The following is a 27,717-nucleotide window of genomic DNA, read 5'->3' as shown; positions in this document are numbered from 1 at the left end:
TCTCATCTCTTTCCAGCTTCCCCAAAATCAGCTATTGCACAAAATGGATCACATGAGTTTCTCTGAGAAGCCCACAAAGCCCTGCTGTCAGCTCCAGATATGGTATAAATTACAGAGACGTCCCAACACGTATAAATTCTTCAACTGACCAAGCTGCAGCAACAACAGGGAAACTTCTCAGCCTGGCAGGAGCAGAGATTTGGATCCCAGGCAGCAAAACAGGTTGGTGGAATGGCTTTGTTTGGATGGTAAATTCACTTTATTTCGGGCTTTTCACTGAGAATGAATGAAATGCCAAAGTTGGCACAGGCAAGGGGCTTTAGAGCGTGTGACAGCTCAGGTAGTTCACACCCTTCCTGCAGGAACTGCTACAAATTATGATGTGATAGTCCAAAGATTCTGGGGGATTTCTCACCTTTTGGTGGCCTGTTCTTCAGCAAGGAAGTATAACAATATCTCAGAATATTTAGTGTTTGACATTTAGAATTTAAACCATACTGGATGTTTGCCCTGTGATATTTGATCCTTGATTTGTGAGTGTTTGTTGGTGCTTTTCCAAATCTTGCATCAATAAACATGTAAATGTTGTGTGTTTAATAAACACACTTCATTAAAATGACCTGGGATCTTCCTGAGCAAGAGCATCTTAAGTAAAAAAAGCTGTCAGGGAACCAGGAAAGGAAAGCTTGAAAATGAGCTCACCCTTCTTCTTGCACTCGCTGTTCCTGCGATACATCCTGTGCTCCTCATCACGTGTGCTGCTTTGGGCTGTTACAAATGCACCTCTCACTCATGGGCCTCTCCTCCTAGCAGTGCTGAGCCTCAGGCAGAGCCTTGGCTGAACCATGACCGAGGAGCCCGGGCGGAAGGACAGCGAGCTGGGACACGCGCCCTGCAGCATGGGCTGCGGACACAAGGACGACAAAGCCAGCCTGGCCTCCAGCCAGACAGCATCTTTCGGCCACCAGCCCCCCTCCACTCCTGCCTCCAAGGAAGTGTGGAAGAAGGGTGGCCGCATGTTCTCCATCCTGCTGGCCGTGCACTTGGCCCTGCTGGCCTGCACGCTGGTGAGCAGCGGGGCTTTCGAGAAGATCGCCGTGCACGACTACGACGTCTTCTTCCTGCTGACAGTCATGATGCTGGTTGTCATCATCTGGATCATCTTCTACCTCGCTGGCACCTCCCGGTGCCCGGGTGCCATCCTGGGCAAGGACTCCCACGCCGGGCCCATCTGGCTGAGAGGTAGGTGCTGGGGCTGGAGGGGAGATGCAGCATGGACAGTCCATGGGAGCATCAGTTGTTACAAGGGAAGCAGCAAAGATCTGGGCACAGCCTCTTCCTGCTGGTGGACTGGGGCATGGCACCATGCCCTGCTTCAGGTCAGCTCCTGGTTTCTGCCCTGGATTCACTGCCAGGTCTCCCTGAATCCACACCAGGATCTCTCCTGCTGCTTTTGCAAGAGCTGTTAGCCCCAGCATACCTGATTGAAAATCACTTCCAGCCAAAATTATTGTATGAATTTGTCGCTGCCAAGATAATTTGGGTGCTGTGAGAGGCAAAACAGCAGTAGAAGCAAAACCTCTTCATGGCAACATTTTCTCTTCTTCCTCTCCATCTGCATTAGCCCATGTGTGCACACATCTGTCCAACCACAGATATTTTTGTTCCCCAACAGGAGGCCTGATCCTATTTGCCATTTTCAGCCTTGTCATGGATGTGTTCAAAATAGGATATTACTCGAGCTTCTACAGCTGCCTGTCTGCAATCAAAATCATCTACCCCATTGTGCAGGCAATATTTGTGGTTGTCCAGGTGAGATGGTTGTGCTCTGTCTTGGGGAGCAGTACAGAGACACAGGCACCAGTGGAAGGAGCTCTGATCTCTTGGATTTAGTTCAAATGCAAGGGCTTTACTCATCCCTCACCCAGCCCACATCTTCTCCCTCCAACCACAACAGCTTCTATCTCTGGAAACTCAACTCACTCTAAGGCAGTGATTTAAACTTGTTACCACCCCATTGTGACATTTTTGTCACAAACTCTGAACAGCCCCCAGCCAGCCAGGCCTCCTTTCCCATGAAGAACAGAGAAGAAGGACAATCAAGGCAGGGGCTACCTTGCAGTTTGAGGGCCCACACAGAGGATGCTTTGCTCTGGGACAATGCCAAGAAGGGAAGAGATCAGAGAGGGACAATTTGGACAGAAAAGGATTGGCCATGGGCAAAGCAATGGCAGTGGGAGCAAAGAAAGAACTTCCAGCAGAGGGCCAGCATCATGAACTAGGCTGAGCCCAGATGGACCCAAGCAAAAGAGGCTCCAGCTTGCTCTCTGCTCTGCAGGGAGATCCCTCCTTCAGAGGGATGTCCTTTGCTTTCTTGTTTTGCTGGGAATAACAACTCCTTTTCTTTTCTTTTCTCTGCAGACATATTTCCTGTGGGTCTCTGCCAAAGACTGCATCCACGTGCACCTGAACGTTACCAGGTGAGCACTGCTGCTCCTTGAATCCCACTGGCCCAGCAGACCTGGGCCCCCACAAGCATTCTGTACCCTCACACAGCTGAGATGTAACCAGGGGATAATCCCTTAATGCTGTCCAAAACAAAACCTGCTCAATCTCCAGCTAAACTTAGATCTCAGCTCAAGCAGCTGTGGTTAATGACCTGTAGATCTATCAGGGTTGGGATTCAATTAAAGAACACAAGCATTACTCAAAGCAGATAGTATTAAATAAATAATTATCATTAAATAATGATTCATAGTTGACTTTTTCTCCCCTAAGGAAGATAACTATGCAGTGGGCAAGCCTTAGGCTAAAATAACATCTTGTCCACTTTTGCAAGATTGGATCTACTGGAGACCAGTTCAGATCTTTTAATTTATTCACTACTGAGAAGCTCTTTCAAAAGCAACAATGGGAACCAAGCCTTGCTAATTCTTACAAGCATGGACAAAAAATAGGAAGAGAGTGAGGGCAGCAAAGAAAGGATCAAGATTTCTAGCCTGGGCCACTGGAGTCCTCACACCACTTCAGGCAGGTGCCACAGTCCCTCTGGGCACACCTAAATCATGCATGAGAGAAACATGGCCTAGAGCCACTGCTTCAGTGTCACAAACCTTCTCCTCCTCCTCCTGCAGATGTGGCTTGATGCTAACGCTGACTACAAACCTGGCCGTGTGGATGTCAGCAGTGACAGATGAGTCTGTCCACAAGGCACATTCAAAGCTGAAGAAAAACATGACAGAGGAAATCTTCAGGTGGCTCCTGAAAGGTAATCTGCCTCTTTGTGAAGTCATCTGGTCCAGGGAGAGATCCCATCAGGTAGAAATTGTTCCCCAGCAAGTGAGATTTCATCCCTTTTCAGAAGGTCTGTTTAGAGCTGGAGGTACCTTTGTCAGGGCTGGTTTGTTAAAAGCCAAGTATGGATGTTCATTTCCTAACCTCTGTCAGAGAGGAGTCAGAGAGGTGGAAGACTCTGTACAAATGGGACGGGATTGAAGAAGGGAAGGAAAAAGAAAGGTTTAATCTGACAGCTAACATTTTAAAAAAGAACCTGGGCACAAGAAAGCTGAGGGTGAAGTGTCCTTGTTTTCAAAGTGGTCACATATTCTTTTGTTCTTTGTTTTGATTTTCACTGACCCCAAACATCCAGTTCTTCAGGGAGAAGTGTTGCTCCTTGTTTTAATACCATGGCACCTGTCTGGTTTTGTCTTGTTTCAGTGGGAATGAGAAGCAGCTCAGTTGAAGAATGCAATTGCAACAGCCAAATCTGCCAGATCTTCAAAAATGGCTACTTTTGGCTGTACCCCTTTAACATTGAGTACAGTCTCTTTGCCTCTGCCATGGTCTATGTCATGTGGAAGAACGTTGGACGCTTCATAGACCACCACTCCCACCACATTCAGCGCCTGAAGTTCAGGCTCTTCCGAAGGACCTTCTTTGTAGGCATCATGTTGGGCCTCATCATCCTTGTGAGTGGTTTGGGAGTCCTCATCCTGTACGAGGTGCAGGTAAATTCCAACACTGAATCCAGCAAGAAGAGCCAAGCACTCACCATGTACTATATCTTCAACATTGTTTGTCTGAGCCTGATGTCTCTTGTCTGCATCGGTGGCTCCGTCATCTACCGGTTTGACAAGAGGGACATGGACCGGCACAAGAACCCCACCAGGACCCTGGACGTGGCCCTGCTCATGGGGGCAGCCTTGGGGCAGTATGCCATTTCCTACTACTCCATTGTGGCCATCGTGGCCAGCACGCCGAGAGACACCATCAGCGCGCTCAACCTCACCTACGCGCTCCTGATGATCGCCCAGCACACCTTCCAGAACGTCTTCATCATCGAGGGCCTCCACCGGCAGCCCCCCAAGGAGGACTACAAGCACGAGTCTCACCAGAAGGACCTCTACGGGCTCACCTTTGTCAACATCAACGCAGTGTCCCTGCGGGTGCCCGACACTGGTGGCACCATGGCCGCCGGCGCGGCAGCTGGCGCGGAAGCCATGCGTGCTTCTGACCTGGTGAGGTCCCTCGCTGCCCCCAAGAAGATGAACTGGAGGAGGAAGTTCTTGAGGGAGATCTCCATGTTCCTGCTGCTGAGCAATATCATAGTGAGTACATGCAGGGAGAAGAGTTTGTGGGGAAGGAGAGGGCTACAAGCACAAGGGAGAAGGGTCGGTGAAGGAAAGGGTATGGCCTATGGAAAAACAGTCCTTTCTGTGCCTCTGCTGTACAGAAAGTACATTAGTTATATTTATAAATGCAGAATTCTGATTCCCTTGTCACCTAAAAAAAAAAGTGACTGCCCTGAAGTTAAGACATTACAGGCTATATCAACAGACCTGTCACTTATCACCAGAATATCAGACACAAGAGGTGGATGCAAGAGAATAATCAGTTTCAGTGTTTTTATTGTGTATTAGTGGATGCGTGGGGTAAGTTATGTTAATAAATTACGTTAAACCATTCCCTTCACCCCCCAGAGAAGGGATGTAAAGTGACAAATATCTGGGGTGAAGTCTGGGTTTTCTTGAGACATGGCAGCACTTCTCTTCTCAAAACCCACAGCCTAGGAGGTTGCTCCTTTCCTGGGAAGCTGTGACTGCAGGCCCTGATGTACCACACACCTTTCTCACTGCCGTGCTGTTCTCCCATTTCCTCCCACAGCTCTGGATCATGCCGGCGTTTGGTGCCCGGCCCCAGTTTGACAATGACACAGAACTGAACTTCTATGGTGATTCCATGTGGCCGGCCATCGTGGACATTTGCCTGCCCTTTGGGATCTTCTACCGAATGCACGCTGTGGCCAGCTTGCTGGAGGTCTACATCGTGTCCTAAAGAGCCCCCCTGCAAGGAAGATGAGATCCTCCTCAAGCAATCCACCTTCTTCCTACCCCAGGGCTGGGAAGCTGCCCAGATGTCCCCAGGGGTCTCCAGCACTGCCTGACTCATGTCCCCTTGCAGTGTTGGGGCATTTATGAACTGTCAGTGAAGATCATCCAAACATAGTCCAGATTTTATTTTTGCTACTTGTGTGTGGATGTGCCTGTGTGTGTCTGAAGTTCTTAAAGCTTAAAAGAGAACAGATAAAAGAAAAGGAAGTTATCTAGGGTGGGAACATGGTGATTGCCCTTGGTTCACACAGAGACTCACCTTCCTTGTAAAGCCTGTTCACTCCATGCCACGGATGGACTCTCCAGAGTGTTCTCAGCACCCTCGGGCAGTCAGAACCTCCCTGCACACAGAGAGCTGGAGAGTGCAAGGGGCTGACAAAGGCCTGGAAGGACAGAAAGGGAAACCACTTCACCTCCTCGTATGGCCAGTCGGAAATCACTCCCCTGCAGAGATGTGAAAAACAAACTGGTGACCACCAAAGGCTTTGAGAAACATTTTAATCTTTCCTCTCTGTATTGCCCATATTTATGGGCCCTCTCAACACCTCCCTGTGCCAGCCCATGCCTTCCTCTCCAGGAAGCTTCACTGCAGCCTCCTCTTCCCAAGGAGTGTGTGGTCCTGGGCTAGCCCTGATATGGGATCGCTCTAGCACACTTTTTGCTCAGCTTTCCTGAATCAGGGCTCAAGAATCATAAAGATGATGTGGGCAATACAGGCTGGGGGATAATAAAGAGGTTTTTCTTTTTTCTTTTTTCTTTTTTTTCTTTTTTAAATATATTTTTTTAAAAAATATGTGAACACTTTTGTATGCAAAGTTATTTATTGATTTTCACTGTAACTGAACTCCTGAAGGGACCCTATGACACAAAAATCAATGCAATGTTGTGGCCAATTTGATCTCCAGCACCCTGAAGGGATGCTGGTGCTGCATCCTCAAGTCTGTGCACGCTTTGAGGCTTAGAGCACAGCCCTTGGCCCTGACTCAGGTTTCTAGGTGCCTGCAGTCTCCTGCATCACTGAATGATTGAGGGGGCTTTCAGAGCAGGAGTCCTGGGCTGCAGGAGTAGAACAGGCCCCTCTGCTGTACCCAGCATCCAAGCAGACCCTCAGAAAGTCCCCTCTGCCAGGACAGGAGGGTGCATGTCAAACTGGCACAGCTGAGTTCTGTTTGCATCCTGAGAAATCAGGGTTTAACCATTCTAATAAAGGCTTTATTGTTCCATCAGAGTTTATCGTTGCAATAAAAAACACTGCAGAGGTGGCAGAAACCATCAAGCCTTTTCCTATGGACATTTGTGCATCAGTCAAAGAAAAAATAATAAACGGAAATCATGGGACTTGAAATGGAGTGGTGCAATTTTCCACCCTACAGCCCAGGCTGACGTGTTTCAGCCACCTTCCCCTCCAAGTCCAGATCACCAAACCAGCAATGACCAGTGCCTCTGGCTGGTCTGACACAAGCCTTTCTCTGAACTGGGTAGAACATGGGGGAAACCCAATTTCCCCTGCCCTCAGGGGGCTGCACTGATCCAGGATCTCCACTTGGGTCAATCCTTTCCCTCACCAGCCTGGGGTCTCCCCAAGCCCAACTGACCCTGCAAAGGCCTGGTTCTATTTTTACCGTTGATCTGGTAAAGATAAAATCTTCCCCTAGAAACCTCACCTTTCCTAAAACAAAAGCCTCATTATTTTGTGGCTCCTGCAGCTGAAATTAAGTCAGAAAAGAGACGCAAACAGTGCAGACGTCACCCCTACTTAGAGCTCCACACATTGTTTGGGCCCAAGATGCTGAGCACACACAGGGGCAGAAAACATTTTTAATCACCCCATCTGTTCCCAGGGGCACACAAGGTTTCCTCCTACGTGCTCTTGCTGGTTCCTGCCCCCTGGTTCCCAGGAAGGGGTGCACTGGGTGAAGCAGGGACACTTTGAACTGCTCTTCTCTTCTGGACAGCTGTTGTAGGGGCACTTCTGGAGCCAAACAGATTCAGGATGGATGTCAGGAGAACCCCCCAACAACTCAAGCAGCTCTGATACAGGCAATAATCCCAAATCAACTTTTCCAGGGTGGTGGGTCAGCTGGAACTACAACATCCAGCCATTTAATCCTGTTGGGATAAACCAAAACCCTCTGGTGATGGTAAAGCTCCACAAAGATGCCTGGCTAACCTGAGGTATCTCCAGGCTGCAAACACAGGGATGACAGGGGCTTCCAAACAAGGGCTGAATTCTTCTTCTGCCCTCCAGCCACAAACACATAAACTTGGGAAAAGCAGTAGATAGGGAAAGAGTTAGTGAACCCCACTATATACAAAAAAAGGGGTATATCAATATAGGGGGTTATATATATAGCCAGAGGGAAAGTGAGCACAAATGCAAAAAAGGGAAAAAATAAGAAGCCTAAAAATCCAAACCCTAAGAAAACTCTGTTGTAAACCCTCTTGTGTGCTCAAGGATAGTCAAAGGGATCAGCTCCTAGTCAGTTACTGTGCAAAGGGGTGTGCTCCAAGGCTGATGGAGAATCATCCACATGTTCTGGGCGACTCCTTGGCACATTCAGTCTCCCAGGTGTGTCACCCAAAACCAGGCACAGCCCTGGAGCAGGCACTGCCACATCCTAAGTGCCACTGCAAATGAAGAGCTACAGGAAAGCAATGGGCTGCCCTGGGGCACACTAGGTCCTCCCAGGGGCTTCCAGATTCGCCCACTTTGGTATAAAATCCACTTTGGCCTCCCAGGGATTTGAGCAGCTGCTGTGCCGCAGAGGTTTGGTGGAACCCCGAACCCCACAAATCAAAATCACTCCCCAGGGGCTGGCAGGGTTAAAAGCTCAGCACTGCTTGAGCTCGGGAGCTCTAGTGCCAAGACCTGAGACACTGTGTGAGAGTCAAAAAGGTCTCAATTCAGACCCTGACCTGAGGAACATGGTGCCAGAGCCAGCAAGGGCGAGCAGCAAGAGAGGGAAGAGAGAAAGAGCAGGAGATCAGAAATCATTGCTCAGAAAAGAGCAGAGAAGGCCATAGCCAGGGTCAGGCCTGAGACATCATCCCACTCACACCTGGGTTATGCATCCCCTCCTCAGCTCCTTAATCATCTGTTATTTGAGGGTGAGATTTGTTTTATTAGGGAGAAAAAACCAAAACAAAACACCATTTATCTGGGTGGTTTGCTCTGAGGTGTGTCCGAGACGGGAGGAATCCAAGTTAATTATTATCTGTCAGGGTAGTAGATGGAAAGTGGATGGACTGAGAAGGTCACAAGGCTGGAGATGAGGGATGGGATTGCAGCACAAGGTGCCTGTGAGCAGGATCAGCTCCAGCAGCGTGCTGAGAGCCAAGTCAGGAGGTGGTGGCAGAGGAGGCATTTCCCTGTGGTCCTTGGCAGTGAGGAGGAACTCAGTGCTGGCAGGAGGTCAAAAGGACCTGTATCAAGAGCCAGCAGGGAAGACAGAGACACACTCACAAGTGGAGCCAGGCCATACCCCCTGAAGCCGTTGGAGGGCATGGAGGGACAGAGCTGGGCAGTGCAGCACAGCCCACCTCACCCACGCTGGATGAAGCTGCTCTTTGCAGTCACCCCAGAAGTCTCTCACTCCCAGCCCCAAGGAGACGTCACTGCCGTGGTTATCAGGGCCAAAGGAAGGGCGTGGGCCAGCCGGGGAGATGTGAAGGAGCCTGGCGTTCCTCAGGTGGCCTTTGGGCAAACACAGCGGCTGGGCACGGAGCTCCTTCCTCCAGGCCCTGTTTACAGACCTGCAGGGCCTGGCCTGGCTGTTATCACTGCTGAGTGCACAGATAGCACCGTTAATAAGCACACTGCTGATAGCAGGGGGCAAACATCGCTCCTAACGTTTACCAGCCTTCTCCCAAGCTGTGAGGAAAGGCAGCTTCTCCGGGGCACTGATCCTGTGATCGATCCAGTGAGCTGGACTCACCTTCTCCTTTCCTGCACGCTTGCTTACTTAATGGTTTAGTTAAACTTGTGTCAATACATTCCAGTAAAACAGCTGCTCTTCTTCAAATTAAGGACCAAATAAGGAGGATTAACCCATTTCCCAGGGCTTTAAAACTCCTCTGGGTTGAATTTCAGCTCCAAAGCCAAGATAGGGCGAGTCAGGCTAGGAAGGATGCCTCATCTTTGCAACATGGACGCCCAGTCAGATTGACAAAACTACTGAAGCACAGCAGGCACCAGCATGTTATTATAGACCCATCTTTGAAGGAAAAACCTCCAATTTCAGCCAAACTTTAGGATACATTCAGACTCACGGCCTCCATTTCCTACTTCTGTATGGCTACCTCAGTCATGGATCATGGCACTGAAAAAGAGCAGATTTGTAAATGACTTGCACAGAAATAGTTGGCTTTGGCCAACAGAGGCCATCAAATGGCTCTTGTGATATCCCAGTTTCCTGGTGATCTCTGGAACAGAGTCTGGAAAAGAGCCAGGCCCCTGAAAGAGCTCAATTGCACTCAGGGGATCTAAAAACATAAAAGCAAGGATGTCCAAGTAGGCTGTCCAGACAGGCTGGAGATGCTGATGCTTTGGGGAAGGCAGAACAAATCCAGCCATGAGTATTCATGAACACCTGCCCAGACTGGAGCACCTGGGCTCCACCACAGCAGTGCAAGGGCTTGGTCAGACATCAAACATGACCTTTTGCAGGCAGACATCAAACAATGGCTGCACCAGCACACACCGGGTGTTCTCACCCCACAGAAATGGGGCCCTTTCAGCCTCGTTTTCCACCCCTTTCGTCACATCCCCACACATGATAACCTGTGCTCCCCCAACCACTCCTACCCCTAATCAGCTTCTTGGGAATTATTTCATGGCTCTGAACTCCCAGCTCATGTGTTTGCCTGCTGCAAGGACCTCAGGGCTTGGGGATTCATCCTGGGACACGCAAATAAGTCTCTCCTTCCAAGGAGAGGTCCATTCTCTCCTGATGGACCTTCTAAACTCACCAACTCAGAAATGCTGAATCCCTCCTGCCAGCACAAAACCTGGGGCATCAGCTCACCACAGAGTCCCAAGTGAGAATCAGTTTGTCCTGCAAAAGCAGAGGGATAAAGCACTGCTTGGACCTAAAGCATCCCTGACCACACTTGGCCAAGACTGTGGGGTTGGCACATGTGGGTCTCACTCTGAAATCAGCGTTAGTATGTTGTAGTTATCTCCCTCAAAAGCAGCACCTTTCTGCCAAAAAAGCATCAAACTGGTGTCATTCCTGCACCAGTGCAGGGGTGGACTGCAAGCTTTACCTTTTGAGTAAGATGTATGCCTTGGATAAAAGCAAAAAGAAATAATACATGTGAAAAAAAAAATCCTAGGATCTACCTAAAAACAAGGGAGTGGGGAACTCAAGTGGATTTTGGCCAAGGCAGTGTGGGTAAGCACTCCCAACACAAGCCTGTGCCAGGAGATTAGCTCTACACCTGCCTGAGCCATGGCACAAATTAGTCACCACCGTTTGTGGTTTTACCAGTTGGCAGATCCTGCGCCGAGCCTGTTGGTGTGAGGCAACCCAGCAGGTGCATAAAGGAGCTGTGCCCCATTGGCTGCCTGTGGCAGATCTGAGAGCTTCCCACTGAGCAATTAATGAAATGACAATAACAGACACAAAGTAAACAAGGCGGAAAGAAAATAAATCAATGGGCTGGGAGCAGAGGCTGCATTCAGTGAGGAGCAGCCCTGACGGCTCCTGTCTGCACCTTGGGCTGCTGGAGTGTCCCGTGCATCCTGGTGGCGTTCCAGCCGCGGCTTTGGGATCGGCTGCACTTTGGGATCGGCTCCTCGGGCAGCAGAGGCTGCAGGCAGGTAAGGGCTGCGTCTGGCTGCTCCCACAGCACAGCCACGGGGTCACGGGCTTGGCTCCCTCGGTGTGCAGTCCTGTCTGGGCACTTGGGTACCTCCTGGTGCAGCCTGGATGGGATTCCTGGTGGTTTTACAGCCTTTAAGCTCCCTTTGGAGCATAAGAGTTATGGCCTTAGAAGACAGGAGGGAGTTTGCACCTCTGCTACCAAGTCAGGAGAATTTTGGAGAAAAATGAGGAAGATTTTAGGGTCAATCCCCACCAATAGATGTGCCAATGAACTCAGGGCTTGGGGGTTCATCCTGGGACACACAAATTAATCTTCTCCTTCCATGGAGAGGTTCATCCTCTCCTAATGGACCCTCTAAACTCACCAACTTAGAGAGAAGTGCTGAATCCCTGCTGCCAGCCACAAAACCCAGGGGACCAGCTCACCTCAGAGTCCCAGGGGCAAGGGCAGCTAGAGCACCTCTGTGCACATGCAAAAGAAAAGGGAAACACTAAATTTCAATCCCTCCTCAAACAATTTCTCCCTAAGACTACCCTTCACAGAATGTTGAAGGTTCCCCCCTCTCTCAAACACATCTCAGGGAGCTTTTTTTCCACTCCAGCCACCCTTCACTGAATGACTGCTGGAACCTGGGCTAACTCTTAGAACTCCAGTGCCACACCAGGAGTGGGGAACTGCCTGGGGATGGGGATTTACCAGGGGCAGAACCTTCAGAGCCACTTCTCTGTGGTGCCAGACACAAGCCACGACAGGGAGAGAGGAAAGGAGGAGGCTCTCCATCTCCAGTTCCACAAGGAACGATTTGTTCCAGGAGAAGGGAGCAGGACACAAAGCCCCTTGCTCTGTCCTGCAAGGGGTTTTGTTCAGATACAAGTTGGGGTGGATACAAACAGCAAACTAACAGGGAATCCTCAGGGAGGAGTGAGGGGATCCCATCCAGGGCCAGTGGGCAGGAGGGTGGAGAGGATGGGCCACATGGGCCAATGGGGCCTCCAGGAGCAGGGAATTCCAAAGGGGTGTCGCAGACAGGGATTGGCCTGAGGTTTAAGTGGCATGGAAGGTTCGGGAATAAGGGCTGGGCTGCCTTGAGAGGCAGGGAAAGAGCTGGAACAAGGGGCGGGGAGCACCATGAGGGACAGCTTTGAGGGAGGGTAAAGCCGGGGTGAACCAACTGGGGAGAAAGGGGGGTACAGCAGAACGAAACACTCAACAAGGAATCAATAAAAGAGATTCGAACCGCAACGCTTCGCTACAACCCTGGAATGAAAGCATCTTTCCATGTAGCAAATCTCTAGAGAGGCCGATGTTGCCTGATTGCTTTGTGTCAGCGAGGTTGCCCTCCCAAGAGCAGTACAGTCCTGCCAGGGTTTCACCAGGAGCTCCCAGACCCTGCCTGTCTCCCCGGGCCAATCCCTCCGGCTCCTCACGGCCTAGTGCTACACGAGGAAAAGGAAAGAAAAGCAGGTACTAATTGTTCCCAGTTTCAGCCCACCTGGGTGGGACTTTGGATCTTCCCCCAGCAGCTTATTCCAAGCTTTACAGACCCTTTGTTTATCCCCTCCGACTCTTCCACAATTTGTGTGACCATTCAAGAGCCTGTAACCCTCAGAGCCCAAAAACAAAAGGAAGAGGTTGGATCCACCAGCTGAAAATCAAACATGAATTTCAGAGCAGGTCTAAGCTTGCTCTTCATTTCCACCTAATCCTTATGGTAACCAAGGGTAAGGAGAAAACCTGAAGCCAGGGCTGGAGAAGCTGTGAAAGGTGAGGGTGGGAAGGGTTTGAGCACCTCTGGTTCCAGCAGCTCCTGGTGCTGGTGGGGCAGGTAGAGATATCAGACAGGCACTTTAATCTATGTCTCTGGACAGGTTTTGGTAGAAGGGCTTTTCTCCAGTGCCCTGCAATGACTCTGTCCACTGGGAAATTTGTAATGCCTAACCTGGGCTAAAAACCAATCTTCTTTTCCCCTTCATCCAGCTTCTGGAGAAGGAAGGAAAAGCTGCAAAGCAAGGAAGGGAGGTCACCACACAGTGAAGTGGCATTCACAGCAGAGCATACAACCTCCCCTCTCAGCACATCCCCCCTTTAAACCTCCCCTCTTTTCAATGCAGCAAGTGATCCCCAGGCAGATGAGCCATGTCTGACAAGAAAGTCTCCAAGCCCTGCCATCACTGCAAGAGCAGGTCAGCCTCAGTCCCATCAGACACCTCCAAGATCCACTATGAGGAGTTCTGGCTGTACCGCCACTGCTCGTCGTTGCACCAGCGGGACCAGCAAGCTCAGAAGGCTGGGCGGCTCTTCTCAGGGCTGCTGGCCGTGAACGTGGTGTTCCTGGGCAGTGCCTTCATCAGCAGCATGATCTTCAACAAGGTGGCCATCACCCTGGCAGATGTCTGGATCCTGCTCTCCATCCTCAAGGTCTTGTGCCTGTTCTGGATCATTTACTACCTGAGGGGCACCAGCCGGCAGCCGCACGCGGTGCTCTACCGGGACTCCCACGCCGGAGCCATCTGGGTTAGGGGTAAGTTCTGCCTTTGTTTCTTCTCTCTTGCTTTCTTCCAAAGACTTGGAAGGCAAAGAAATTCTTCCCCTGTTACTAGAAGAGCCAGAAAGATATGCAGTTAGGGCATTGGGAACCTCCCAGTTCCTGCCAGGCGTAAGGGAACCAGAGCAGCCAGGACAGCCTGAAACTCAGCTTCCCTTAGCCTCCAGTCAAGCTTCACTCTGTGGTCCCTTCACAAAGAGAAATCCAGGCATAACCCCTTTCCAGGACAGCAACTGAGCACCGTGGGAAAACCACAGGAAAGGTTTTAGGCAGGAGCACTTTGAAAAGTGAGAGGAGAATCACTGTGTTTATCCTCCAAGAGCAGCAGTGGCCCTATGTCAGCATCATCCTCATTTAACATTGCTGCAGCCTTGTTGCCACGGAAGGATTCTTACCCATTGAGTCACATCTCAGTGACACCCAGGCTTTCCTGGGAGATTTTCCCTTCAGTATTTGCCCCACTTTGAGAAATTACCCTTCTCACAGCAGCCCTGCCTCTGGTCTGTCATGGAGTTTTTAATTAGGCACTGCCTTGTTAACTAAGCATAGAGAATCAATTGAAGGAAGCTGCAAGGTACTTGAGTACCTAAAGCTGCAGAGACATGTCCAAGGCAAAAAGGAGAAAGAATCAAAGGGTCCCAACTCCTGCAGATGGGGCTGCTACAAGCCTTAGCAGACCTGTGGTCATGTCAGCTTTCCTCCACAAGGCAGAAGGCATGACCCACCATTAACTTACCCCTGTCATTCCAGATTGTACAGAAAAGCCCAAAAACCCCATCCCCACATTGCACCCATCACAAGAAGATACCTTGCATTTTCCTAACACCTTTAACCAGTCAAAGCACAGAATTAGTTCCAGAAATAAATCTTCTTCTTCTAAAAAAGATAATAAGAATAAGAATAAAGAAGATAATTAGAATACTAATAAGGCTTCTCGTCCTCTTCTCCTAAAATCATGAGAATTCCAGGAGAAAGACTGCCAGCTCCACACAAATCTAAGAAGCACAAGGCCTCCTATCCCCAGACAAGCTCAGATGCTCCACAGACATATCTGGTTTTATTTACTGGTCCTTTGCTCTTTGTGCAGGGTCAGTGCTGCTGTTTGGCAGTTGCAGCATCCTCCTGAATGTGTTTCAGATTGGCTACAGCACAATCCTCGTCGAGTGCAAATCCAAGGTGGAAGTTGTGTTCCCCATCATTGGAATCATTTTTATTTTCACCCAGGTACTGCACACTACCCTTCTGTAAGTTTGTTCATTCTCTCTGTCCCATTCCTGGGAGCCCCAGGGCTGGGGGGAAGCTGGGAGAAGTGGGAGAGTGAATGAATATGGGATATTCTCCTGAGCACTGAAAGCATCAAAGCATCACACGCCACTCCAAATGCTACCTGCACTGTGTGCCACATAGAGACAGGGGAGAAAGATTCAAAAATTACCCTAGAGATACCTGACATACCATAGGATCCAGAGGAATTTGCTTTGAAGCAAAGTAAGGAGAGAAGAGAGGAAATTTCACATTTTGCCAGAGATGTCTTTGCACCAGTCTGTGCCTCAGCCTCTCTTTGTATTTGCCAGTGCATCCGCCCAACAAAATCCTTTGCACACAAAGATATCTCACACCATTTTCACCTCGTTATTCAACACCAGCCTTCTTCTTTACAGACCCAAAGCCATGTTTGAAAAGTAAACTCATTCCCACCTCAGCAGCAAATACCCACATGAAGGGGGCAGAGGAACACCGAGCTCCAGGATGTGCATTCAGTGCAGTCACACATAAATGCTGCCCTTACCCAAGGGTGCCAGCACCTGCCTCACCACTGGGGTGCAGGTGCACACATGTCCCTGCACCCTCACACAGAGGCAGGTTTGCTCCTGCTTGGACCTGTACCTTCTTGTCTACCTGTTCCTTTCCACCATGCATGCAGCCAGCTGCCAACTTCACCCTGCTCACGGTGTTACTGTTCTCCACTTGCAGGCTTACTTTCTGTGGTATCACTGTAAGGACTGCGTTCAAGTCCAGCACAACTTTACCAGGTAAGAAACAAGGACAAAAAATGCCTTATACTGCACTAAACAAACTTTTCCTTTCTGCCTGTGTTGTCCATTGTGATTTCCTTTCTGCCTGTGATGCCCTGCTAGAAATGTGTTCCTCTGATCCTACACAGACCCTGTATTTTGGGTGACACGAGAACCAAACTGTGCATTGTTCAGACCAATCCTCCCTCCACTGAACTGAGCTCACCATCTCCCTTCAGTTTTCCTTTGTGCCTTGGAATGCTGCAAAGCTTCTTCTTTCCTCCCAAACATGGTCCTGCTGCCTGTCTCAGGGACCAGCTCACAGACTGGAGGATGGGGGTGGGGGTCCCCCCATTCCTGTTACTGGGAGATGTCTCAGCTTAGGCCAGTTTCACCAGGCACTGCCTGCCCTGCTCCTGTGTAAATGGGAATATGCTCAGGTGTGTTTATGCAAAGCCACACCCCGTGGGCCTCAGGCAGACCAGGCACAAACACCCCGTGTGCGCTCAAATCTGTGCACGGGCCAGCGAGGGGGGAAGGCCACACTGGCTGTGAACCATCTCCAAACATTGTACAAGTCCTTTGTCTCCTCCCAGGTGTGGGCTGATGGTCACCATAGCCACCAACTTTCTTCTCTGGCTCCTGGCCGTGACCAACGACACGCTGCACGTGGAGATCGAGTCTCAGCTGCGCGAGGTGGAGCAGCGATTCTCAGGCAAGGCTCCTTCCACATCCCCACTGCTGCTGGGCTGACACAGGTGACTTCTAGGACAGCATTTCACAGAACCACAGCATCGCAGAGTATACTGAGTTGAAAGGGACCCACAAGGATCAGCAAGTCCAGTTCATGGCCCTGTATGAGACTGTCCCCAAGTAGTCCACCATGTGCCCCAGAGTATTGTCCAAATGCATCCTGATCTCTGTCAGGCTTGGTGCTGGTGCACTTCTCTGGGAGCCTCTGGGTCTCAGTGATTCAGGTATCTCCAGTTCTCCCAAATGCCACAACTTCCCTATTATTGGAGGTTGTCTTGAGGAAATGGGCTGCAAGGGGAGAAGATCTTCACCTGGAGGGAGGGGATCTGCTATGAAACCCTGAAACTAAGGGCTAGGAAAGGAAAAGCCCACCATAAATTAGCATTTTTGCTCACTTTTTCCTGTTAACTGAAAGCACAAGATTGCCAGACTAGAAGAGGCTTATGTAATTGCTGTGGTCTTCTTTCTGAGGATATGGAGGAAGAAAGGGGAATCTGATATTCCAGGGGGATAAATAGAGAAAGCTTTGTTGTGAAGGAAGGGGAGTCTCTCATCCAGCACCTATGGTGTTGACCAGGGGTAGGAAAAGACATTAGCTAAGCTGTGTTATTCTGAATCCTCATATCCTTTAGGACTGACCAGTAGCCATATAACTTCCTTGTGATCCCTGTTTCTGAGGCACAGACGCACGTGTTGTGCCTGCACCCGAGAAACTCCCAAAGACAGCTGTGACATCCAGGTCATCTCCCTCTTAATTGTTACCTTCCTCTTCTCATGCTCCAGGCAACAAGACTGCCTTGTGCACGTGCCCAAACACGACCATCTGCGAAATCTTCCAGAAGGGCTACATCCTGCTCTACCCCTTCAACACCGAGTACTGCCTGGTCTGCTGCTCCGTGCTCTACGTCATGTGGAAGAATGTGGGGAGACGCATCAGCCACGACCACATCCCAGACATCAAGCCCAAATTCAAGCTCCAGGGCGTGGTCTTTGGGCCAGTGCTGGGCACCAGTGCCATAATCATTGGGGCTTGTATCTTCATGATGTACCAGATCCAGGTCACCAGCTTGGCCCCCAGCCACCAGGTCTTAGTGATCTATTATTCCTACTACATTGTGCTCCTGCCCCTGATGAGTGTGGGTGCCGTGATTGGGACAATCATCCACGCCTTGGAAAAGAAGGAGCTGGACACGCTGAAGAACCCAACCCGCAGCCTGGACGTGGTGCTGCTGATGGGGGCAGCCCTTGGCCAAATTGGCATATCCTACTTCTCCATTGTGGCCCTGGTGGCCACCAACCCCGGCGACCAGCTCAACAGCCTCGCCCTGTCCTACTCTGTCTTCCTCATCTTTCAGAACATCACCCAGAATGTTTTTATCATCGACGGTCTCCACCGGCGGCACATTGCAGCAGCAGCTGAGGACAAACATGCCGGACGCTCCGGGCACTACACGGTGGCTGCAGAGCTGCCTGGGGAAGAGGAGGCCACGCTGAGCAGCAAACAGGAGCACAGCCAGACACCTCCTAGCAAGGAGGAAGACATTAAAGAAGAGCAGAGTCGTGAAGCCGACAGCCAAAGACGAATGAGTGTGCTGGAGCTGGGACAGGAGATCCGGAAAGCTTCCCTGTCCTACATTCACACCTACTCTCACCTGAGCTGGAAGAGAAGAGTATTGAGGGAGATCTCGTTCTTCCTAGCTTTGTGCAACATCATAGTAAGTATTGTGCTCTCTGCTCTGTCACCACTCCAGCTGAGCCACAGTGACCTGTGACACAGACTTGATCTCTTTGTCTTTCTCCTGTATTCCAAACAGAAAACCTTTACCCACCAAGTCTCAACCTACTGGTGAGGCAAGTCAAAACCGGTTTTGCTGATAATACCCCACCCTCATAATTAGAAAGTCTCTCTTTTTACCCTTAGAGGCAAGTATTACTGTGTTTCATGGGTGCAGGGAGGAGACAGCTAATAAATCCTTACTGGCCAAGATTTTAGCCTCTGGAAAAAAAACCCACTAGGCTCATTAAGGCTGTTTCATGAGAAATGTGAAAGAAAATGTCAGGCACTAGCATTAAGTCTCTGTAAACATGAGTCTCCAGGCTTGAAACTCACCCAATAAAGTACACTGTGGTCTGGGATCTTGAATCAACACTACAGCCTTAATCCAGTGAAAACCCATTGCCCAGGGAAACAATGAAACCCTGCAGAAAGAGAAGCAGGCTGGGGCAGAATGGGGCTGTCTTTAGGTTTCCGGGGATTCAACAGGATTTGAATTACAGCAAGGAGTCAACAGTATAACTATGGTATTTTCCTTCTCCTCCCTGGCAAGGAGACTACTGTGGTACTCCTGAAATATTCCTACAGCTCTTGAGCCAGTGCTGAGATTGGGGTGCAAGTAGGGGACAGTTTGTCATCCTCTGACTTGTGTTTCTTTCCCTCACATCTCTGCAGCTGTGGGTCATGCCCACCTTTGGGACTCACCCCACCTTCAAGAATGGAATGGAAAGGACATTTTATGGCTACTCCACCTGGTTTGTGATCGTGAACTTCGGACTGCCCTTGTGCGTGTTCTACCGCATGCACTCCATCGGGGGGCTCCTGGAGGTCTATGTGACAGCCTGAGCCAGGCTGGACCCCCACCCCAGGGGCTGGGCACGATCAGTGATGCTGAACAAAGATGTAGTAAGCAGTAGACATGCATATGAAAGCTTCTAAGACTTTTTCCCTCCAGCTTCTGCTTGGACTTGTTGTACATCATCACCATGAATTTCAGAAGCAGTTCTTTAATATTAATATTATCCTTTTCCACCATAGAGAATAGACTCAAAGCCCATAAACAAACTCTCACTGCTCTCAGGAATCACACATGCAGTCAGCAGTCTGCCAGTGGATGCTGTTTGGCAGCAAACAGGAGTTCAACAACTCCTATTGAGATCTTCCAGATAAAAGAATGCAAGGGCAGCCTTCAGCAAAAGCATTGAAGGCTGGCCTGCACCAATTCAGAAAATCAAAAGCAATGAAAAAATAAAAGCTATAACATGACCTTGCCTTACTGAGAATAAACACTACTTCTTCCTTCAGGCACTCCCAGAACCTCAGGTGGGAATCACTAGGGAAGCACTGTGGGTGATCTTTACACCCACAGATGATGTTGTCACTGGTGTGGACTAGCCCAGGTCCCATCCTTGCACACAGGGCTAGCTCAGGAGCAAGCCACTGCCACATCCACTGTGAATCTTTGCCCACCCCAACACGCTGGCCTTTGCTGCTGCCTTGCACATCCACAAACCTTTCTCGAGGTGCCCATGCACAAAGGAAGGTGGCTGCTGTGAGGTGCCTGATCAAAGACCCATTAGGATGTGTTCCACAGGGATGCTTGCTTTGAAAGCATGTGGGAGAGCAAGGGGCTTGTGACTGTGGGTCCCAAATCCAGAGCCTGATGAACTGAAATAAAGAGATTGGATTCTCATGCATGTCTTGTGAAATTTCTGGGTCTGCTCCGCACTCGGTGGGCTCAAGGTCAGCTCAGTTAAATTGCTCTTACATTCAGAGGCTGTATGGGCCTCTGAGCAACCTGGCCTAGAGGAAGGAATTCCTGCTCATGGCAGATGAGCTTTATGGTCCCTTCCAACCCAAACCATTCTGGGATTCTACGAGAACTGAGAGCAGGCCGGCTTTATAATCAATAAAAATCTGTCATGACCCTTACCCAAGCATGGCACAAATTGCATTCTCATTATTGCTTCTGTTCCTTTGAAAATGAATCCCAGGATCAGTGTGGGTTTAGGATTAGAGCCTATTTATGGGGGTTTTTTTGGGATTCCCTAGTAAAGCAAACTCTCCCAAGACAGTAACAGTGAGGATTCAGCATTCAGGCAGTGATAGCACCTTTCTGTAAAACTCTAAGTGAGACTGATTGCAGGAGCATGAACTTTGCCCAATAAGTGTTTGTATTTGGGCCCATGTCAACAGAAATATGTCATGAGAAATAACAGCTGGATAAATTAGGTTCCAATAAAGTTAATTATTATTCTCATGTCAGTGTTTGTACCATGGGATCCACAGGACATACGTGCTAAGGTCTGACCTCAAACCTTCTTGGTAGTGATTGACAGCCTGGGTGCAAGGAGAGATGGCACTTGGTGGGCAAACCATGACGTGGATTTTATCCAGTTTAATGGATAAAACACTGGTTTAAGTCACTGAGCTTTCACAGAGCAGGTGACTTTGGAATGAACAGTGAATACATGACTGAAGACATGATCAGCATGGACAGGAATGAAGCCCACCAGCTCCAACTCTCACCTACAGCCACCACAGATCAGATAAACAGTCAAGGCCCTCCATGTCCTTTCCTAACAACCCCCAGGGCCAGGGTGCCTGTTTTTCAGGTCTCAACTGCACAAAGGCTTTAGCAAAGGGTTCACTAACACAGGAGACTTGATCCTGTTTGATCTTTGATGATGCTATAAACACAGAAATGGCCAAACCCACACAATTCAGGCTCATTTCCAAGAGTCAAATCTTAATTTTTGGTTATAAAACAAAATTACCACTGCAGAGGAAGCCAGCCCATGGTCCCCTAGTGGCACAAATCACATAAAACAAACAAGATTATAAACCTCCCTCTGGAGAAGGGGGAAAAAAAGTACCCAAGTGCATGTTTCAGTTAATCTTTATCTTTCTGTCCATAAGTAAGCAAAGAGTTTACAGTGCAAGTTGATTTCCACAGAACAAGGATCAGACTCCAAACACCAAGAAACAAACAAAAAGGCTTCCAGAGGAACTCACAAAGAAACAAAGCAGAAAAGAGAGGACGGAAGAGATCATGAGAACCAGCAGATCCATGGGAGGGAAGAGGCAAAGCACAGGGGACACGGGAGGCCCCGTTCCAGCTGTGAGGTGCAAGTGCCATACAATCAGAGTCTGGCCCCACCAAATCACATTCTTGTACAGGAGATTCTCCAAGTGAAACAGAGCCCTCACCCTGTTTACACCTGAACAGAGGTGGGGTCAGGATGGGAGAAGTGCTGGGTGGCAAAGTGGGTTGGAGATGGGAGGCAGGTGGGGGAATAACCTCTCTCTATTTCACTTATTTCTTACCCTTCAGAAAACCGTTTCAATTTTATTTCACTTTCTACTGGCCTGGGACTCCATTCTCTCTCAGTGCCCAGAGGAGGAAACCACCTGAGTACAGGCCAGTGGGAGCCAGCAGCACACTGGAGCAGCTCTCTGGGAGAGGATGGTCCTGCTGTTACCACTGCAGCTGCAGAGCTTAGGCCAGGGTTACAGTCACAGAGTGTGTGTCACACTGTCCCTGTGCCTAATGTGACAGACCTGTTTCCATGCAGTGATGCCACTGGGTCTAACCTGTGGCAAACAGCTCATGGCCAGCAATCCTCCCAAGAACCTGAATAAAAAGAGCACCAAGGATTATGCTTTGATGGAAAGGTCTCAGTTCATGACAGGACCCCTCACATTTCAGTGCCTGAAGACCACGTGAGTCTAAGACAGCAGCCCCTCCCAGCAGAACATGAAATTTGACTCAAACTCCAGGGTGTCTCCACTCACCAATGTGTAACCCCACAATGCTGGACCAAGCCAGCAACAGCGGATCTCCCACCAATTTCCACTCTGGCTTCCCAAAATGTACACGTGCTTGGGACCCAATACATTCAAGATCCAATAACTTGGTCAATAAGCAAAATGCCCTGAAGAATTCAACTTTGCCTCAGCACTCTCCACTCCCTACTGACATGGAGATGCTTTTCCTCCTACAACTTCCAAATTCCTCCTACAACTTCCCTGAGTGCCTCCCTCAAACCCTTGCCTTAACAGTAGTGTGCAAAAGACCCTTCTGCTCCCTGCATTGCATCAGCCTGCCAGGCAAAGATGGAAGGATATGGTTCCTTTCAAACCCAGGTGACACTGTCCTTTCAGCCAGTGGGAGAAGACTTAAAAGAGTGAAGTCAGGTCTCTTCTCCTTGCTCTCACTGAGTCAGTCCCTTCCTTCCTCTGGATTAAACTTAAAAGTAAGACAGGCTCCTTTGCAACAGTCCACCAGGCTGCTGGGCCTGGAAGCTGAGGAAAAACTTCTGAGCCACACCAACAAAACTTCTCAAGCAGCTTTCCAGGAAAGGACTAGAGAGATTCAGAACTGAGACACAAAATTCTCCTTCAACATCTTCTCCTTTCATTTAGGTGGGAAAGACTTCCCTATATGCAACTGAGACACCAGGGAGAGACCTGCAGCCAGAAGGGATGCCCTGGAAACTTCATGGAGCTACATGGAAGTAACTGCAGTTTCCAAACCCTGTCTCCTGCAGCAATAGCAGCTTCTCCCTTTGCACCCAATTTACAGCTAGTATTTTTCAATTAAATGCTGACTCTGACCAGGGCAAGGACAGGGTCAGATTGGTTTCCAAACCACATCCAGAAGCAAAAGAGTAACAGAGGAGCTAAGAACAGTCTGATTTCTAGTGCAACCACAACAATGGACAATCCCTTAGATATCTTTAACTCAAGGTTCGTGGTGAAGGGTGAGGGAAGAGAAGTGAGCTGGGGGAAGGGATGCCCAAGCAGGTCCCGATTAAAGCTTTAAATGACAGGGAGGTAAATGAAGTGATTGTCCTTTTGGTCTCTCAGCTGGACGTGAAATGCAGGAATAGCTGTGATGAAGCAGCACGCCACAGTCCTTAGATCCAGTGTGTTTCTCTCAGTAGAGGTAAGTGTTCTCTTCAGACCCGTTGAATTTCAAACAGCTTAACATCTGTGTCATACCAGATCGGGGGATCCACATTCCTGAGAGAGAAAGACAAGAGCAGCTTTACTCCCTGTGGCCAGTTACATAGAATTCAAATCTCACAGCCACGATTTCAGGAGCTGGCTGCACAGCGTGCCTTCAGCTTTGCATAAAAGGAAGTCACTGTTTGAGAGACAATGCACCTTACAGGGATGACAGTATCTACACAAAGCCAGAGCTTTGCATAAAATCTCTGCACCAGACCCTCTGGGCAGCTTTTCTATTCCCTGCTGCTGCCAGTTTTCAAACAAGTAGCACTCCCAGAACAACCCCCTTCACATCACCCACTCCAAGTTTTGGAGCAGCTGATACACCCCAGTCTCTTCCAAGGAAACAACATCTTTCTCTCCTGTAAATATGAGATAACCCAGGGCTGACTGAGGGCATGCAATTCTCTCTGTAGGGCTCCCAAAAGTCTGGAAAAGACCAAGGCAGGCTGCACGCAGCTGGTTTACCTCAAATAAATAACTCCCCACATGTAGGTGCGGAACCACATGGCAGTGCCCGAGTTTGCCTGGTACTTGCGGATGAGGATGGGGTGAGGCACTGGCAGCAGCCCCACCAAGGTGCCATGCTGCAGGAACTTGAGGATCTCCGACTCATCCGTGAGACCCCTGCCAAGACACAGAGCAGGAACATCCTTAGCATGTCCCACAGACACTTCCAAAACTGCTGCAGCACGAAGGACCAGCCTAAACAAACACAGATACTGAGCCGAGGCCCAGGAGAACACACTCCCTCTCCTCTGTAAACAGAGCAGAGAAGGGATCAGACAAACAAGATGTTTGGCAAGGCAAGTAACAACTCTGCTGAGCCCAAGATGCTTTCAATTAAACTTTACAAGGTTTCCCTTAGAGGCCCTCCAAGTTCAAATTCTGCCAAGCTCATATTGCTCCTTAAACAGCACACAGCCCTTCCTTTCCAAAAAATCTCCTTACTTGTCAATGCAGATCTTCTCCACCTGAGGGACCAGCACCTGTAAGAGCCGCATGATTGTCTGCAGGGGGAGCTTTGACTTCCAAGACATCACCTGTAGGTAGGAAAACAGCAGGGAAATGAGTACACTGCATGAGCAGGTTTTTACAGCTGTCTCCACAATCTCTGCAACAAATGAAGTTTACAATAATCACAAAACTGGTGGGTGAACTGAGTGCACAGGAGCAATACAATAAATCCTGGAGCACTAGAATTATGAGGCACCCAATAAGAACAGTGGGGCATTGGTTTGAAACAGGTAAATAAAATATTCTTTGCAGATGTCAGTAAATTAAACTTCTAGAGCTTTGACCTCAAGTGCCTGTGAGGAAATGCTGCTCTAGGAAAGCCTCTGATGGCAGGAAAGGGGCAGGGAGTGTGAGGCATTTCTGCCACAACTCTTTCTCATTATTTATTTCCTGTGTAAAGATGCCCTTACCCAGTCAGGAGTTGGAGTCCACTGTCCACTGGAGGATGCACTAGAGAGACGCCTTCGATCCCGCCAGGAATGTGATGCCTCCTATCAATAAACATTATTTTCAACAAATAAAAACAAGCAAATGTAAATCACACTTAAGAGTAAGAAATAAAATCCGTTTTCTGCTGATATTCTCCCCAGATTTTCTAGACCACTACTGGGAAAGACAGCTCAGCCTGTCTCTAGAACATGTCAAACCCACCTGACCTTCATTCACCAAACCCATGTGCTCTCACCCAGAGAGTGGCAATATTTAATGAAGCTGGAGGACCCTGACAGCTTCAGTCACCACTGTTGACACTCTGCTGGAAAAATCCACAGTGACAGAGTTAAAACAGCACTGACAAGAGACTGTTCAGAGGGATGCTTCTTTCTTTTGGCACAGAGATGATATAACTAAGGGCCACAGATTTTTCAGCCTCTGTCTACTGAGTATCTCTGTGATTTTTTGTGTCCATTCTGGAATATCTTAAAGAGCATTTTTCCAAGGGTAGGCTCCCAGCAACTCCTATCTAATAACTCTTGCCTCTTGAGGAATGACACACTCAACCTGGCTTTCCATATTCATGGTGGGAAGCAGGGAAGGAAATAACCCTCTAAAATCACTGTCAGTCTCTGCACAAGGTGAAAACAGAGAGGCTTTTTCCTTTAGCAATGCTTCCTGACCATTCAGTGCTACAGCATGGAGCTGACTTTTCTACAAAATAAATGGGCATAGCACTTCCTTCCAACAGCCACCCTGCAGCTCCACATAAATGGACTCATTCACTCGTCACCTTGTCAACCAGAAACAGCCAGCTTGGGGTAGAGCTGTGCCTGTGTTTTTCTGGCTGGGGAACAGCTTGAGCCAGCTGCTGGACACAGATGGAAAGACCCATGATTATGTTTCATGGGCTGCTGGAAGAAGAAACCTTCCACAAGTTCTCAGTCAAGATCTCAATTAATGATAACATAATTAATTGTGTGCTTAAGACGTCTCGCTGGCTTCAACTGGTACCAGGCAAGGCCAGGAAGGGTAAGTAAAATAGGTCCTGGAGTATTTGGGATTTCTGTACATTCCAATTTATTCAAGGCCACTCTGAGGGCAGCACCAGCTAGTTAAAAGATTCTGGTAGAGCTCTCCATCCCGAGGGAGATGAAAAAGAAGCAACAGTAAGAACCTGAGTTGGAAACATCAGGATTGGGAGGTTTCATGGACATCCTCTGGCAATTCTGTACTCACTGCTCTGTCATAGTCTTCATGTTGGAGAAAGCTCACTCAAGTGCACCAGCTCTTGTGTCATAGCATAAACATGAAACACCCAAGATGATGTAACAGCCCTTCTGGACCACGTTGTGTCCCAGCACCCTGCACGTGTGCACACTGCCTTTAATGTGATGCCCTTCTTCAATGAGCCAACAGACCTCTTCTTCTAACCCCTCATTTTTGTTCACACCTAGACCTTCCCTGCACACCAGTGTCCAGCCTTACCCCACTCCAGGGCTCCCCATCACTCAGGGCTGCAGGGTTTCCCTCTGGTGACAGCTGGGAAGCCTCAGGCTCCAGGGAACGCATGGTCCCATCCTCTGACACCTGTGACTTCTCCGTGAGCTTGTCAATCCCTGTGTTCAAAGGAGGAAAAGCTCAGAAACATAAGTTAATTAAATAGGTTTAAAAGCAGAGGGCTCTTCTCTGCCCCACTATGCACAGACACCCTGTGTCTCTGCTGATATTGGAAAAGCTCCCCTTTCAACAGGAGAAGCAAGATTTAGCTTTGATTTCACAACCCCAAAGGACTTTTTCTCTACAAAAATGCTCCCTGAGGAGGAGGAACACAGATTCACATGGATGGAGTTAACCTGAGCCAACAGGTCAAGATTAGGACAAATGGTCATGTGGACACTAAGTCTGAGAGGACAGAAACTCAAGGCAGTTTGTTTGTGATCAGCTTGGGCCAACTGATCTGAAACTCAGACTGAAAGGCAGTTAACTTATTCACAAATGTAAACTCCTAATCTCTCCACACCCAGTGAAAGGGTGAGTCCACACCATATCCCACAGAGAAAACAAACCTCTCCTGTCCCAAAGGTAAACTAAAGCTCACCTGGAGTAGCCACCAGACTGGTCTTCAGCGTCCCTGGCTCAGCAGGGGCAGCGGGACGTGAGCCTTCCATGGAGACCCCGTCCTGGGAGTTGGTGCGGGAAATGGGCTCAGGGCTTTTCTTCTTGCGCTGCAGCCCCTTCTGGATGGACTGGGAGTCCGTGGGCAGGTTGGCCAGCTGGTGAAAGACATTCCGCTTGCGGATAACAGCATAGACCAAATTGGAGTTCCCTGGGAATCACAGCGACAGAATGAGGGGAGAAGGCTCAAAGAGCTCTGCCAACCCAGCACAGCTCGCTGGGTGCACAAAGCCTGACTGCTCCCACCCACAGAGGCACAGGGAAAAAAGAGCAGAGCTCAATATCCTCTTATCCATTATAAAGCACTACAGAAAATTCAGTGAAATCCTCCCTAGGCTGGAAAGCTGACAAGAAATGGCTTGGTGAGGGATATTCACACAGCTGAGAAGAAAAGGGACAGTTTGAACCATGTATTAGTATCTATTTTAGAAGAAAAGGTTACTAGCCAAAGTTCAACATTCTTCCATCTTCAAAAGAACTCACAAAAGAAATCAGGACACTTTGAGGAGACACAAGCTTGAAATAGCAAAGCCAAAAGGCCAGAATTCTTATTGCCTGCAAGATGGCACAGAACAGAATGAAACCATCCTCTAATATTGAACACAAATTATACCCACAAAGGCTGGTTTTGGATTTGGCAATTGCCACATGCAAGATTCCCATCAGGGAAGCAGAATGGCCATTCTTGATTTGCAAGTTTAAAGCAAAACACTAAATTTTGACCAGGCTTAGGGACCTTATTTTATTATTTATTGTCATGCTATTAACAGGGAA

At 49.0% G+C, this 27,717-nt stretch overlaps 3 protein-coding genes across 3 annotated transcripts in view; 2 read left to right on the top strand and 1 right to left on the bottom strand.

The window, feature by feature from the left end:
- Positions 1-80: 80 nt before the first annotated feature.
- Positions 81-6,091, top strand: OTOP2 (otopetrin 2). The gene is made up of 7 exons (XM_039716156.1): positions 81-222; positions 811-1,242; positions 1,676-1,812; positions 2,422-2,480; positions 3,135-3,221; positions 3,650-4,607; positions 5,164-6,091. Exons 2-7 carry the CDS (start codon positions 846-848, stop codon positions 5,332-5,334), a joined length of 1,809 nt encoding a protein of 602 aa, XP_039572090.1. The 5' UTR covers positions 81-222; positions 811-845; the 3' UTR covers positions 5,335-6,091.
- A 7,261-nt stretch (positions 6,092-13,352) lies between these two features.
- Positions 13,353-19,149, top strand: OTOP3 (otopetrin 3). Its single transcript, XM_039716285.1, has 6 exons — positions 13,353-13,737; positions 14,849-14,985; positions 15,736-15,794; positions 16,373-16,491; positions 17,313-18,244; positions 18,979-19,149. Exons 1-6 carry the CDS (start codon positions 13,353-13,355, stop codon positions 19,147-19,149), a joined length of 1,803 nt encoding a protein of 600 aa, XP_039572219.1.
- A 1,537-nt stretch (positions 19,150-20,686) lies between these two features.
- Positions 20,687-27,717, bottom strand: part of HID1 (HID1 domain containing) — a 29,515-nt gene continuing 22,484 nt past the window's right edge. The window contains exons 15-20 of the mRNA XM_039716284.1: positions 26,867-27,094; positions 26,254-26,384; positions 24,744-24,824; positions 24,268-24,359; positions 23,785-23,943; positions 20,687-23,328 (exon numbers count right to left, since the gene is read on the bottom strand). Coding sequence (XP_039572218.1) covers positions 23,265-23,328; positions 23,785-23,943; positions 24,268-24,359; positions 24,744-24,824; positions 26,254-26,384; positions 26,867-27,094 — 755 coding nt within the window. The 3' untranslated portion in view covers positions 20,687-23,264. The remainder of the gene's footprint in view (positions 23,329-23,784; positions 23,944-24,267; positions 24,360-24,743; positions 24,825-26,253; positions 26,385-26,866; positions 27,095-27,717) is intronic.

Source organism: Passer montanus, unplaced genomic scaffold (assembly GCF_014805655.1).
Source record: "Passer montanus isolate IOZ18808 unplaced genomic scaffold, ASM1480565v1 scaffold35, whole genome shotgun sequence".
NCBI lineage: Eukaryota > Metazoa > Chordata > Aves > Passeriformes > Passeridae > Passer > Passer montanus.
This window is presented reverse-complemented; position numbering and strand designations above follow the sequence as displayed.

Bases quoted from the DNA above. Each gene is read 5' to 3' on its own strand.
- OTOP2 (XM_039716156.1), top strand. From the start codon at position 846: ATGACCGAGGAGCCCGGGCGGAAGGACAGCGAGCTGGGACACGCGCCC. The intron at 1,813-2,421 runs GTGAGATGGTTG...TTTTCTCTGCAG, and splicing joins CAATATTTGTGGTTGTCCAG to ACATATTTCCTGTGGGTCTC. The intron at 4,608-5,163 runs GTGAGTACATGC...TTCCTCCCACAG, and splicing joins TGCTGCTGAGCAATATCATA to CTCTGGATCATGCCGGCGTT.
- OTOP3 (XM_039716285.1), top strand. From the start codon at position 13,353: ATGTCTGACAAGAAAGTCTCCAAGCCCTGCCATCACTGCAAGAGCAGG. The intron at 15,795-16,372 runs GTAAGAAACAAG...GTCTCCTCCCAG, and splicing joins GTCCAGCACAACTTTACCAG to GTGTGGGCTGATGGTCACCA. The intron at 18,245-18,978 runs GTAAGTATTGTG...ACATCTCTGCAG, and splicing joins TAGCTTTGTGCAACATCATA to CTGTGGGTCATGCCCACCTT.